This window comes from Mastigoproctus giganteus, chromosome 1, assembly GCF_048544385.1.
Source record: "Mastigoproctus giganteus isolate SK-2022 chromosome 1, ASM4854438v1, whole genome shotgun sequence".
NCBI lineage: Eukaryota > Metazoa > Arthropoda > Arachnida > Uropygi > Thelyphonidae > Mastigoproctus > Mastigoproctus giganteus.
Window position 1 is genome coordinate 174,760,964 of NC_143575.1, and position 13,762 is coordinate 174,774,725.

The window sequence follows — 13,762 nt, forward strand, 5'->3', positions numbered from 1 at the left end:
GCATGTTATTGGACACACCAGTAACAGTGAAAACCCGTCTTAAGTGGAAAGTCACTAGTCTTAAGTGGAAACCCTAGTAGGGTAGCTCTTTCCGAGATGCCCATACCGGTGCATCTATTGCTGACTACCATGCCAAGTTCAGATCTGGACCACTCCTTTGGTAACATGCTACCGAAGGGGTGCTCCACTTCATGAAAAGGATCGGATGTACCTAATAAAGTGGCCACTGAATGTGTGTGTACATCTGCATCCTTTGCTGCTGCTTTGGTGTATTTGTCATATCCGATTTATTTATTTTTATTTTTATCTCTGCACCTTTCCTGGTTTTAATTCGCATATATATATATATATATATATATCCAGTTACTTTATTAGGAGTTTGGGCTATAATGTACAATCCATGAAAAAAAAAATATGTATCTAAATTGAAGAGATCACATGAGGTGTGATATATGCAGGAAAGCAATACAAATCCGTGTAATTGTCAAAATCATTTCACCAGATGAGAAACGGACAGGATCTCTTGGACTTATAAAGAGATATGATTGTCAGTGCACGTTTAGCAGACTGCAGCAGAGAAGACTACTGCGCTTGCATTGATAGTGTATTGATAGTGTCATTCTAGTTTTTAAGGACTCATCCATGAACAAAACCGGAAAACGTCCATAAAATATTGCAACTGCTGCCGAAAATGTAAAGTGACAAAGTGAGGTGCTTAATACGTTCACCGGATTATCAAAGTGTAATTATCGCCAAAGGAAGTAATACAATGCATCAGTATCCGCACCATGCGAAGAACTCTAGAAAGAATGCAGGAATGAGAGATTTTCCATGCCTGAGACCACTTTTCACTGAATATCTTGGTTATTAACTGAAAAATATGGCTGCTTTGTTGACAAGAAAGCAAAGGACGGATGGAAGAGGACTGACGCAATTTATGTGGTCTGATGTGTGCTGATTGACGCTCTCCGCTTTCCAGCACCGATGTAAGAGTGCACCTATAGAGGAAATCCCCACGAGGCAAAGGAACCATCCTGTTGTGTGTTTATAGCACAGGCTGTTGGTAGAGGTGTTGTGGGAGATGTTTTTGTAGCATACCTTTGATTCCCATCCCCCACCCCTCGCCACGATCCTAATGGAAGGCACTGTGAACGAACGGAGCACAGTGCCTTCCATTAGGATCGTGGCGAGGGTGGGGGATGGAAGGCACTGTGAACGAACGGAGCATATCTTAATGTCATTGCAGATGAGGTACACTGACAATGTTCCTCTTTTCACTTTTCAAAATTTTGTAGACTTGCATTCCGTGTCTTATTGGAGCAACGATTCGGTTTTCCTAATAAAGCGTTCTTAATAGGTGGCTAGGCAATATATTATATGACACACACACACACACAGAGAGAGAGAGAGAGAGAGAGAGAGAGAGAGAGAGAGAGAGAGAGAGAGAGAGAGAGAGAGAGAGAGAGAGAGAATTAAGCATGTCTCTTGAGCTTCAGTTTCTTCTGCTAAACTGGTTTCTGATATTACATCGATTAACAAAGAAATACGTAAATTTTATCACCGCTTGATTACATGACCTCATTCAATTCATTTTAGTTTTTAACAGTTTCGAAGAGCAACTGTTAAATCGTGAATTTGCAGTATAAATTTTAACACAAAACAGGTTTCAGTATAAAATCTCTACGTGTACACAGGAACCTGCTCAGCTGGAAAAGAATTGGAACAATTCTCGACTACATCATAAATGTCAGTAAACCGAAGTCAGAAACAGCATAAAACATGATACACAAGTAATTGATGCATGACTGCAATGTGTAACGCTTATAACAAATCTGAATAGGCAGATACTTTTCTAAAATATAGGGTTAATGTGGGAGAGATACCGCACTTTTTAAAGAACTTTGATAACCCTTGAGAAAAGCAGTATTTAGTCATTTTTAATACGGGATTAATCCTGTATTAAAAATGACTAAATACTGCTTTTTAATTTATCTGTTTTCTAGTAATCATTTATTTATTTTATTATAAAAGTAAATTAAAAATGAAAAGTAACCAAACAAGTGTTAGGGCCATCACATCGATAATTTTTTTTTTTAAAATGATTTTTATTTCTAAGGTTTTTTTTCCACATGACTTGCATGCAGAACTGTGCAATTTATGAGGAAGGAAAAGAAAGTGTAGGTATTTAATGGTGGTTTTTACAATACAATATGCTTAGCCGATACATATATATGAATCGGCTAAGCATTTATTTTGCTGTTAGAGAAATTGGAATCATTGGGAAGGAGATAATGAAGTTTTAAGGGAAACAAATTAAATTCTTCGTTGAAGAATTGGCAATGGTAAAACTAACTAAGCTTAACGCAATAGAATAATTCGGAGCATCAGTAGCAGTGGATTGTTAATGAATTTTGATTAGAATGCGATGGACACTCCAATGAGTTAGTAGCAACTGATAATAGATTTGTAGTGTGTCTGATGAATGATTCTGCGATTCAGAAAAATAGACATTTCATTTACCTTCTATAATATCTTCATTTCTGCACTGATTGAAATTCCAAAAAGAAAAAAATTGTGCTTTTCCTTCATTATAAAGGATACGCACTAATATTCTAATCGATATCCTAGTGAGTACGCATATCACAGTGATGCACAGCAAAGAGCACATCTTTTGACTTCATTGCAGGTGTAGGGCATCCTTTAATATCATTCGAGGGTTTAGGGCAATGTATCGATAGATACATTCGTTATCTATCGAATGTGGATTTGTGGGTCTATCGAATTTGTGGATCTATTCAAAAATGTATAATTCCAATTCTCCTTCATGTATCCCAACTTTGGTCCTAAGCTCCAAGTTCCAATTTAAAACCTTTCGTTGGCCTTGGAATACTGGCTCGTAAGATGGCTAAACAGAATCTCTTTCAAATATTGTACCATCTCAAGTACCATCTTATATGCTAACTTAAAAATTACACCTTAGAGTAAAAACTTCAACGCTCGAGCAACTGATAACAAGATCACTGGATGCTCTTAATATTTACCACTTGATCACACACACTCCTACCGGACCAAGAAAGCTTGAAGGACCTTGGAGCAGCAAGCTGACACAATTGGTCAGTTTGCAGAAATTCTTCCCTGTGAAACACTTTATATCAAAGAAATAAAGTGTGTTTCGCACTTTATATCAAGTGTTATGCACTAACGCATTTTACCGGAAGCAGGTGTGAGCGGACTCTTACCGACAAGGTGTTTGCAGAAGTAGTGCTGATAATGAATTGTAAAAATTAACTGTCGGGCTGGAAGTGTATAATACATATTTCATAAAAATTATGTAAACTAATATTGCTAAAACATTGTGTATATAATTTTCATTAACAATTACATTGTATGTAAGTTACAAAAGCAGTATACACTGCTCTTCAGCTTCCTAATATACAATTCTAAAAAAATCATGAAAGTGGACAATAGAGGGCAGGGAAGCATCATTCTCTGTACTGTTTTAGTTCGTACAGAACAATCCAAGCTAAATGTGTTTATTACAGTGAGTTTGAGTTTTATAGTGCAATATGGTAATAAGTTACTTCACGAAGAAGCCTCACGACATTTGTGGATAGCTCCATTCTGAAACAGCGAAGAGTAAAGATTACAGAAGTTATTGAAAATACGCATTTCGGATGAAGCTTAGCGATCAGGTTAATGGGTGTTTCACAGGCACAATCTTACACCAGGGTCAAAAAATATTGTGCACGAAAGTTTGGTGAAGCCAGATAAAATACTTTTACCTCCACTGCATATCAAGTTAGGCATAATGAATCAATTTGTTAAAGCATTGAATAAGGATGGCAACTGCTTTAAGTACCTTTGCAGTAAATTTCCCGGTTTATCTGACGCAAAACTTGAGGGTATCTTCATTGGTCCCCAAATTAGAAAATTGGTTTTAGACGGTCAGTTTGAAACTACTATGACTGACGTTGAAAGGGAAGCCTGGATTGCTTTTAAAAGTGTAATGGAAAACTTTCTAGGAAATCATAAATCGCAGGATTATGAGAAAATTGTTCAAAATATGCTCGAAAAGCTTCGCAATTTAGGTTGCAATATGAGCATCCAAATTCACTTTTTGCATGCCCATCTTGATTTTTCCCCGAAAATCTTGCACAGATGAGCGAAGAACAAGGGGAGAGATTCCATCAGGACATAAAGGAAATGGAGCAAAGGTACCAGGGAAGGTGGAATACAAGCATGATGGCCGACTACTGAGAGTGTTTAAAAAGAGAGAAACCTGGCACTGTACATAAAAGAAAAACGATTAAACGTTCTTTTCAAACAAAGAGACGAAGGTCTGATTAATGAAAGTTTCAGAATTTTGATTAATACTTGTTAGTATTTACATATTTTTTGATATATGAAAATGTAATCCTATCAATTTGTCATTAATAAATACAATAAAGTTATATACTTTATTGTAAAAAACAATACTTTTTTATTTCTTAAATTGTGATGTATCTGGATGTGATAGAAAAAAAATCGAAGTCATATTTGAAATTATAGCAACATATTTCGGCAGTAGGACCTATTGAAATTCAAACCCCAGTGAACAAACTTAAATTTGTAAACTAGTGTAATTAAGATTATCATTAACCATGTTTAGTGATCACAGGAGGATCACACCGCAATCGACTTAACGCATATATTTTCGTACTGCTCATACGTCTACATCTGCTGTTATGTGAATGACACAGATCTCAGAAAATTTGAAAAACCAAAAAAAAAAAAAAAACCGTAACAATTCCTTTGGTCATTGAAAAAGTTCAAACCTGGGCCTTTTCTATTCTGTGTGGGGAGAATAATGCTTATAAGGTATTTCCACTGCCACTAAAGCAGAGTTTACCCAAGTATGTCCCCTCCTAGTGGTACTTTGGTGGGGGGGCTTGTTGTTTTCACGAGTGACTTTTCTAACGAAATATGGACAAACCATCCCAGTAATCCAGATACGAAGCGTTTTTTTTTTATTTGTTTATTTCTATTATTCGCATTTTATTTCTTTGAGATTAAATGTATTAAAGTATATATATCAATTTATAACAGTATGTGTATTCATAGCTAAATTTTAGGTCAAATCTGTTTAATTGTACTTGTTCGGAACTTGGGGCGTAAAATTTAAGAAAAATTTTAAGGCGCCTCAAGGTATAAAAGTTAGGGAACCTTTGCACTAAATGATATGCAGGTATAATAATAATCACGCTGCACTATTCCGGGTTATGTGATAGCAGCATTTATACTACGCTATAAAATTATATCTTGTATTGCGTTTAGAGTTACGTAAAACTCACGTTCATATTGTTGTAAATTTATAATCTATTGGCTTAACAAAACCACTTCTGATATTAATTATACTCCTATGGAATTTCATAAAAGAATATGAAATAGTGTTTATGTTGTTCTTATATGGATGGCATGAACAAAGATGGCGTAATTCTATCTTACCTCAACTCTAGTTTATTAGTAACTTCCAAGACCCATTAAGAAACAATTTTGCCTACTTTATTAGATCAACGCAAATAATCACAACACTACTAATTTCAAACAAAATCTAATAATTTTTATGGAATAAAAAAAAAAGTTACTTGACAACTTTAGAAAAATGGCTCCCACTCAGTTGCTAGCTCATGCGCTCTCAACTACTTATTTTATTTATAGTAAAACTGATGAATCATATATGCTATTTGATGGTCATCTTACAAGTGATCATAGTCCAACTATTCAATCATTGGACAAGAGAAATATGCACAAAATTTTTAGAAACCATATGTTGGTGAAAGGAGTATTTTTTGAATAACTTTTGTGACAAAAAATGTAAAGTATAATTAATATTTATAGTATGTTGTTTATTATGTACAGATCCTGTAGCATGTGCTATTAAGTCCATCGTTTTATACACATTAAAAAAAAATATCCGTGTTTATTCTTTTTATTAGCAGAGATGAGTAAATTAATCAAACACTTTCATCAAAATTTTGCATTTTAATGGAGCTTGTTCCATTAAAATGCAAAATTTTGATGAAAGTTTGCATTTTAATGGAACTTGTTCCATTAAAATGCAAAAATTTTCTAAGATATGGATATGGCGACTGATTATTCTCTGTTGCGTCAAGAATTCTCGTTGGAACGGTTTGACATTATTGACAAACAGATATTCCAATCCAGAGCCATAGCAAACCCCCCCCCCCCCAAAAATGCTAATTTGTTTATTAGAGTGAATAAGAAAAATCAATGCAGGAGTCCCACAAGGTGGTGTCCTGTCTGGCCTTCTCTTCTCAGCCATTCTGATTCCTTTCATAAGTCCTCGGGATGATGCTATAATATATGCCGACAATATAAAGTTTCTTGCATTAATCCCACCGTCTGCAAACCCAATGACAATTACGTCTTCCATCACAGAGAATTTGACCGCCCTTTCAACTTACTTGAAGATGTTTGAATTAAACCTTAACCCTTCAAAATCTGCAATAATGATTTACTCATTGAAACACTAACCAACAATAATTCAACCTTTAGTTTTAGGTACTCTCATCGCAGTAGTTATCTGCCATAAGGATCTCGGTGTCTATTTTGATCCGAAGCTGAAATTTAATGTTCACACAGAATACCTCCGGATACGATTTAACACCCTACGCTGGAGAGCGAAACAACACTTACTTCATTGCAACGATGCCGCAACCACTACCAGATATCTTAAAACCACTGTTTATCCGGCTATTTTATACGCTGCTGAGATTTGGGCATCTGTGTCGCCCTCACTTCAAAAACCCGTGTTCTCGTGTGAATACTGGACCCTGAAATGGGCCACAAATAAGCATAGCCGACCCGCTTAATGGAGAACAACTGACATGGCTGAGCAGCTAAATGTACCCAGGCTCCCGAGGTTAATTGACAGTAGGCGTTTAATGACTTCAGTAAAAATGTACACAGGAGTGATAAACGCCCCAAACAGCTGGGATTTCTGTCAGTGGCACAATCCTTCGCCATCCTTGAGGTCAGAGCCCACACTAACCCTCAAATACAACCGGCTGAAACTGTGTAGTCGGTTCCTACCTGCCCAGGTACTCCCCAAAATTCAGGCACTGCTCCGTCTTGGAGTCGACCTTCAGAAATTGGCTACCGACTACAAGTATCGTCACATGCTACTCGAGTGGATTACATCTGTGGAACTGGGATAATTTCCTCCATATGACGTTCAGTCCTCATATTTTCATTATTATTATTTCATTTTTACATGTTTAATTTTGTGTAACTAATAATTTCCATGTAACGGTAAAAATTTTTTTTTTTGCCAATTAATCTAATTATAATGTAAAACTTCTGGCCATGTCGCCGTGATGAGTATTATTGTCTCTAGTACATATTCTGTACTTATCAGCAATAAAGAATTTATTTATTTATATATAAATCACTTAGCTTTCTGGTGGACAAATTTCGAGCTAATTTGTTTATTGTTAAAGCCACATATACCGATTAAAATGCAAAAAAAAAAACTTTTTCGATACGATCTTTAGTTTTCGATTTATTAACTTTTCAAAGTGGGAACAGATTTTATAACTATACTGTACATAACAAAAAAGAGACTTTTTATGATTACTTCAATACAGTGTTAACTGTACAAAAAATAAAAATTAGTGAAAAAAATTTTTGCTCCTTTCTGTTCCAGCAATAATGAGTTCCTTTGAAACAGGCTTTCTTCAAGTATGTAAAAAATAATAAGTGAAGGAAGAAATCTGTTATCTTTCAAACATTTACACAATGTTTATTTGAATAGTAATATTCAGTTTAATTCTGCATGTTTATGAAAAAGAAAGACAGAAATTTATTAAACTGTGGATGCTGGAAATTTTATCTCTCATATTTGAAATCAGCATAAAACAAATTAATAGTGTATGCTGTGAGGGCTAGTTCGATTATCGAATAACATGCTCTGGAGTTTAAAAAACTACAGTATATTGTACTCAGGAAGTATTTACCAAAACTTCACCACCCAACTGGTAGATGTGAGGTGGGATTTCTGCAGCAGCTCTTTTTTGGGGGAAGTTGGTGGGGAATTGCGGCGGCGTACGTAGTCATCTGTCGACCTCAAATTTGTAACATGGCTCCAGAAGAATGTTCTAATGTCTTGAAAGCTTCAAAAGAGTGAGAACTGATGTTACAAATTGATAGCAATGTTTTTACTGGTGGGTGGGGGATATGGAACGGCAAATAGTCCTTAAAATTTTCAAGATAGTAACGAAACATACGCTAAAAGTTTAGCGTTGATCCGACTTTTCCCCTCGAGTAATTATTCCACATTCGAAACTAATATAGATTTCAGTAGTGATGGAAAACTAGCGGAAGATATCGAATCGGAAACGATCACCTTCTGATGGAGTAATAGGGTATATTATGAAAACATCGTGTCAACCTCATTTTTCCTTGTAGAGCAAGGCAGGAACATCTAAAACATATTTCTATTTAGTTTAGGTGTGTGTGTGTGTTAAGCACCAAAACAACTATAGCAATAAGGCTTCAGCAGTGCTATAGTCGTAAAATTAGCAGAAGGTATACTCTGTGAATGTTACGTATGCGGAGAGTATACTGTGCTTATCATGAGTTCATTGTGGCAGTGTCCATGACTTTTGTTAGGCTAGTGTACGTAGGAGGGAGCATTTCGCAAAATCATATTTGGCACAGTGATTTGACTAGTCACATTTTCTTCCTGGTGCTCATATCTCTTAGGACAAAGGTGTGACTGTTCAGAGTGGACGCTGGAACCATTTAGATTCATTGAAAAGTCATGTACATGCGTTAACTTCCTTCTGTATGTATTGTCCCGATAACATAATGTTTGGTAAAATTTTACATTTCGAGACCTGCATATTATTGCGATGTTAAAAAAAACTATTTATCCACATTGCTGGCCAATGGAATCATGATAACAAAGGTACCATGAAACGCTTCACCGCATTAGTATTGTTCTGTCACAGTGGTTCTCAACCTTTCTGGGCATAGACTCAATTTTAATAAAGTGTGCCGCAAAAAATGTGAATTTTGCGGCACGCTTTATTAAAAATAATTATATGGTGGTTATGACAAAAAATACTATATATTCAATCAGAGAAGAACCGACATATTTTAATAAAGCCCAAGTCAAAGAATTTTTTTTATATAGTTGCGAAATATACAATTTGGAAAATTTCGCTGAAACGTTTTAATGGCATGCCCGAGCTTGATAGTATAGAATTATTTACTATATAATATCGGTGTAAAAACACCATAGACAACTCTTAAATGGAAACTACGATAGTAGTGTAAAAGGGCATCATATCAACTGTATCTCATATTGTGGGATTATCATCACAACTGGGTTGTCATCTCGTTGGGAAGGATGAGCACATTATGAGATACAGTTGAAATTGATGCCATTTTACACTACTATCGTAGTTTCCATTTAAGAGTTGTCTGTGGTGTTTTCACCGATATTTTATAGATAAATATACTCTTAAAAATATTATGCCCAGCTGCATTTAGTCTTAAGAATTATTTCCTGTATGTTAGGGCGTATTTCAGATAAAGGTGTCCTCAAGTCGTCTTCAACACACGTCAGTTTTACTCTTTTATTGGATTCAATGTTTGTTAATGCCGAGAATCACAACAATAAGAAATGGAAATAAAATTGAAGGAAATTTGAAATATCAAGATACTCATCTTTGATTAAAATCCAGAATGCATCTTAGGGGGGATTCAGTATGTTTCTTTTTAAGACTTCGATCTTGAAATTGATGCTAATTGTTCTTTTTCAATCACTGTGAACGCTAAGCCAGATGAGATGTACATAAAAGGATTTTGTATCCAATTAAATCTTGCTATATTTATCAATGGCAAATACACTGCCTTACCATTAATATTCGGACACCCCTCTATAGATGGGAAAACAGGTCCTATGCATGCGAAACGTCACAGAACCTGCTATAAATATGCACACTGGGCTTCCTACAGAAAATTGCAAAAGTGGGCATGCAAGATGACACGTTCAACAGAATTGATCACATCAACAAATGCTAGATGACGATTAACATGTTGTAAGGAGCACGAATTCTGGACTGAAGAGCAGTGCGAAACAGTTCTATGGACGGACGAGTCGATATTCATACTCTACCAGTCTGATGGCCGTTCCTGGGTGTGGCGGATGACAGGAGAACAGTTCCTTCCTGATTGTATCCTTCCAACAATGAAGTTAGGTGAAGGCAGCGTCATGGTCTGGGGTTCCTTTCATGGTTTGGCTTGGGCCCATTAGTCATTATCGACAAAACCATGAATTCTGTGCAATTATTATTATTAGCCATACGGTGCAAGGAAACCTGAGGCTTATGCTGCACCAGCCAAAAAGAATTTCCGAGAGAGAGAGAGAGAGAGAGAGAGAGAGAGAGAGAGAGAGAGAGAGAGAGAGAAGTAGATAGGAATCGCCAAGAAAGAGAAGAATGACGATATCCAGCTAAGGACCCTGGGTGTGCCAAGCCCATACTCACCAGATGTTCAGCCCTTTGGGTGACAATTATGCATTTACAACATTATGGAAATACTTCCGGGAAGGCCCATACCTGTATCAGCAAGACAATGTGCCATGCCATACTGCTGGGTCGTAACAGAGTGGTTTGAGGACATGGGTGTAGAAAGTTGGATTGGTCAGTCCAGAGTGCTAATCTGAACCCTATCGAGCATCTTTGGGATATATTGGATCGTTGGGTACGTACACGTCGAGATCGCCCAAAGAACAAGGCGGAACTGATGGCTGCGTTAAAGGCCGATTGGAGGAACATATCACCTGACATTTATAAAAAGCTCGTTAAGAGTGTGCCGCGAAGATGGATGTCATAAAAGCAAAAGGTTTCAGCACAAAATATTAATATAACACAATTTTTTTTTTCCTAAAGGCAGATGTCCTGATATCAATGGTAGGGCAGTGTATTTTTCAAGGTTGCTTTTCAATTACGAGACCAGAGATACCCTTTTTATTGGTTTTGGGTATAACTATGTATAAGTATAGTGCGAAAGCATCAATAATACAATTTTAGGTATAAATAATTGTTCTTTTGCCGACCGGGCTAGCCAGGTGGGTAAAGTGCCTGCCTGGCAACCCACAGGTCGCGGGTTCGAATCCCGCTTCGGGCTTGGATCAGAGTACTGCAAAAACCTTGGGAGGTGCATTATGGCCACAGAAGCCGATGCGCCAACAACTGACAAAAAAAAAAAAAAAAAAAAAAAATTGTTCTTTTCTCCTCATTGTAAGAAAACTTAAATTTTGTATTTTCATCATAGATGCAAAACAATACCTTTTTCCTTAACTTTCCTTTTTCCTTAATCTTACTTCTGTATGTAAAATTAAACATTCGTGGCACTACAAAAGCTGATTAAAGAGATGGTTTTTAGTGGTCTTGATTTAATGTAATTCCTCATTAATACAGCCTGATATAATACTGATTTAACTCATTGCTTAGTGTTCTTCTAACAAGGGCCTCTCTGTGCAGAAAGCAGAAAGTAAACATTCCATTTGGGTTTTCTTTCTCTATAAATGAAATGAAACCTCTGTTGTACCCCGATGGAGCACCATCGGTACAGAAACCCTCCCATAATTATTATCATTATTAGCCATATGGTGCAAGGAAGCCTGAAGCTTATGCTGCACCAGCCAAAAAAAAAAAAAAAAAAAAAAAAAATTCCCACGTTAACCTGAGAGAGAGAGAGAGAAATCACCAAGAAAGCAAGAAAGAGAAGAATGATGTCTATGAAAGTTCTAAAGTTCTAATTTTTCTAAGTAGCCAACGTATCAAAAATTTCGTTACCTCTAGTGTGTTCTTTAAGCTCCTTGCAGCATAAGAATAGAGTTATAATTTCAGTTAAATGAATAAAACGAACAAAGGTTTATTAGTTGTGTTTTGTCATAATATCAGTAGACCGGTCAACTTGCAACGAGAAATCCTGATTTTTTAGCCTTGTAGATACTTGTTCCTCCATGTTAGATGACATTTTGATTATTTCTTAGAATAGTATCACCAGATAGATGTATTTCATCTATTTATTTTTCAGCTTCAGCACCAAACAATGTTGCAGTGGTGATGGTGGAGGAAATTGACGGAAGAAATCAAGCTTTTATAGATTCAACAAAAAAAAAAAAAAAAAAAAAAAAAACACACTACACACTTCTCCCATCCATACTCTTCAACAATTTTAGTTTTTTCCTTGAATTTATTGAAACCATCCACTTCCACAAAGATGGAAGCCTATTGTTGTGGAACAACACTGTTGATTATCTAAATGGACAATCGTCCTGTTAGATCAGTGTTTCCCAACCTTTTTCGAGTCGCGACCCCGTTTTATAATATTAAACTAACTGGCGACCTCCGCCACATTTGCATAAAAAGGCATTTTGAGTAGGGTAAAGAAAACACATTAAAAATAGATATTTCAGAATATAATTCTAACCTAATATTTAATGTGATGGTTGTACTTACATCTGGACAAACAGCTTCAAAATTCGCAGCTGAGTGTTTGTTAAAGCCAACTTCATGTCATCCTCAACATACAGTCTGTTTCTAGCCTTTGTTTTGATATGAAGAAGCATTGAGAATCCACTCCCGCAGAGAGAGTGGATTCTCAGATGGAGAGGCAAATGGAAGTAAAACTCGAAAGGCAAGCATGGCGACATTTGAATATGATTGATATCAGAACCGATGTGACTTATAGCCCACCATAACCGAGTCAGCAATTTTCATAAAACAAATTACGTGCCCAGGAATCTTTTCTTAGATCCAAGAATTCATCCTGTACTTTATCGGGAATGCTGGCTACATTCAGGGAAGCAGAGAATGGGTTTCGTACCAGTGCAGCTTCTGTAAGCTCAGCGAAGTACCGCTGAAATTCCTTTTCAAAGGATTCAAGGTGCCCAGTAATCTCCTCCTTCAGATTTTCATCCAGTTCACCTTCAGATTCCTCTACCACACTGCAGAGTTTTTCAAACGTGGCAATGTTTCTAAGATTTACTTGCCGACGCCAGTTTTGCAGCTTGGATACAAATGCTAGAAGATTGTCTTGAATTTGGATAATGTGTAATTCTTTTCCCTGAAGTTTCAGGTTCAACTTGCCTAGCTGGTCTAAAATGTCTGCTAAGTAAGCAACTCTTTTCTTCCAAGCTTCATCATTAAAGTAAGCCACAGGGTCATGTTTCCCTTGCATTTCCAGGAAAAACTTGATTTCATCTTTCAATTGAAAGACACGATTGACAACATTTCCTTTCGACAACCAACGTACAGCAGTGTAGAAAAGAAGAACCTCGTGATCAGAATTCATATCTTTACAGAGTTCTTTAGATAGACAGGTGTTGATGTGTCTCCAGATTTTTGATGTAATTCACAATTTTGATCAGATAATCAAGTACCTTTTGCAGAGTAGCTGGAAGAGTCTTACTGGCAAGAGCATATCGGTGAATCATGCAGTGAATGCCCTTTGCTTGGGCAGCAAGTTCTTTCACTTTTGTCTGAAAGCTCGACTTTGACCCTAGCATAGCTGGTGCTCCGTCTGTACAAACTCCACAGACGTTTTTCCACGTCCTTCAGTTTCAAAAAAAGTATTTATCTTCTCCATAATATCTTCACCTTTTGTAGTAGTTTCAAGTCCACTACAAAACAGGAACTCTTCTTTGATGTCATCTGAATGAATATATTTCACGAAGACAAGCAAC

The 13,762-nt window shown here is 36.5% G+C and overlaps 1 protein-coding gene across 1 annotated transcript; it reads right to left on the reverse strand.

Annotated features, from left to right (window-relative positions):
• Positions 1–3,582: 3,582 nt before the first annotated feature.
• On the reverse strand, positions 3,583–13,371 carry LOC150091277 (protein ZBED8L-like). The gene is made up of 2 exons (XM_090389921.1): positions 12,904–13,371; positions 3,583–3,621 (listed from the first exon to the last, which is right to left on the reverse strand). Exons 1-2 carry the CDS (start codon positions 13,369–13,371, stop codon positions 3,583–3,585), a joined length of 507 nt encoding a protein of 168 aa, XP_090246047.1.
• Between the last annotated feature and the right edge of the window lie 391 nt (positions 13,372–13,762).

What these genes read in the sequence shown, in the direction of transcription:
- LOC150091277 (XM_090389921.1), bottom strand. Translation starts at nt 13,371, where the DNA reads ATGAATTCTGATCACGAGGTTCTTCTTTTCTACACTGCTGTACGTTGG. An exon ending in AGCTTACAGAAGCTGCACTG is followed by an intron (nt 3,622 to 12,903) that starts GTACGAAACCCA and finishes TCGCTGTTTCAG; the next exon opens with AATGGAGCTATCCACAAATG.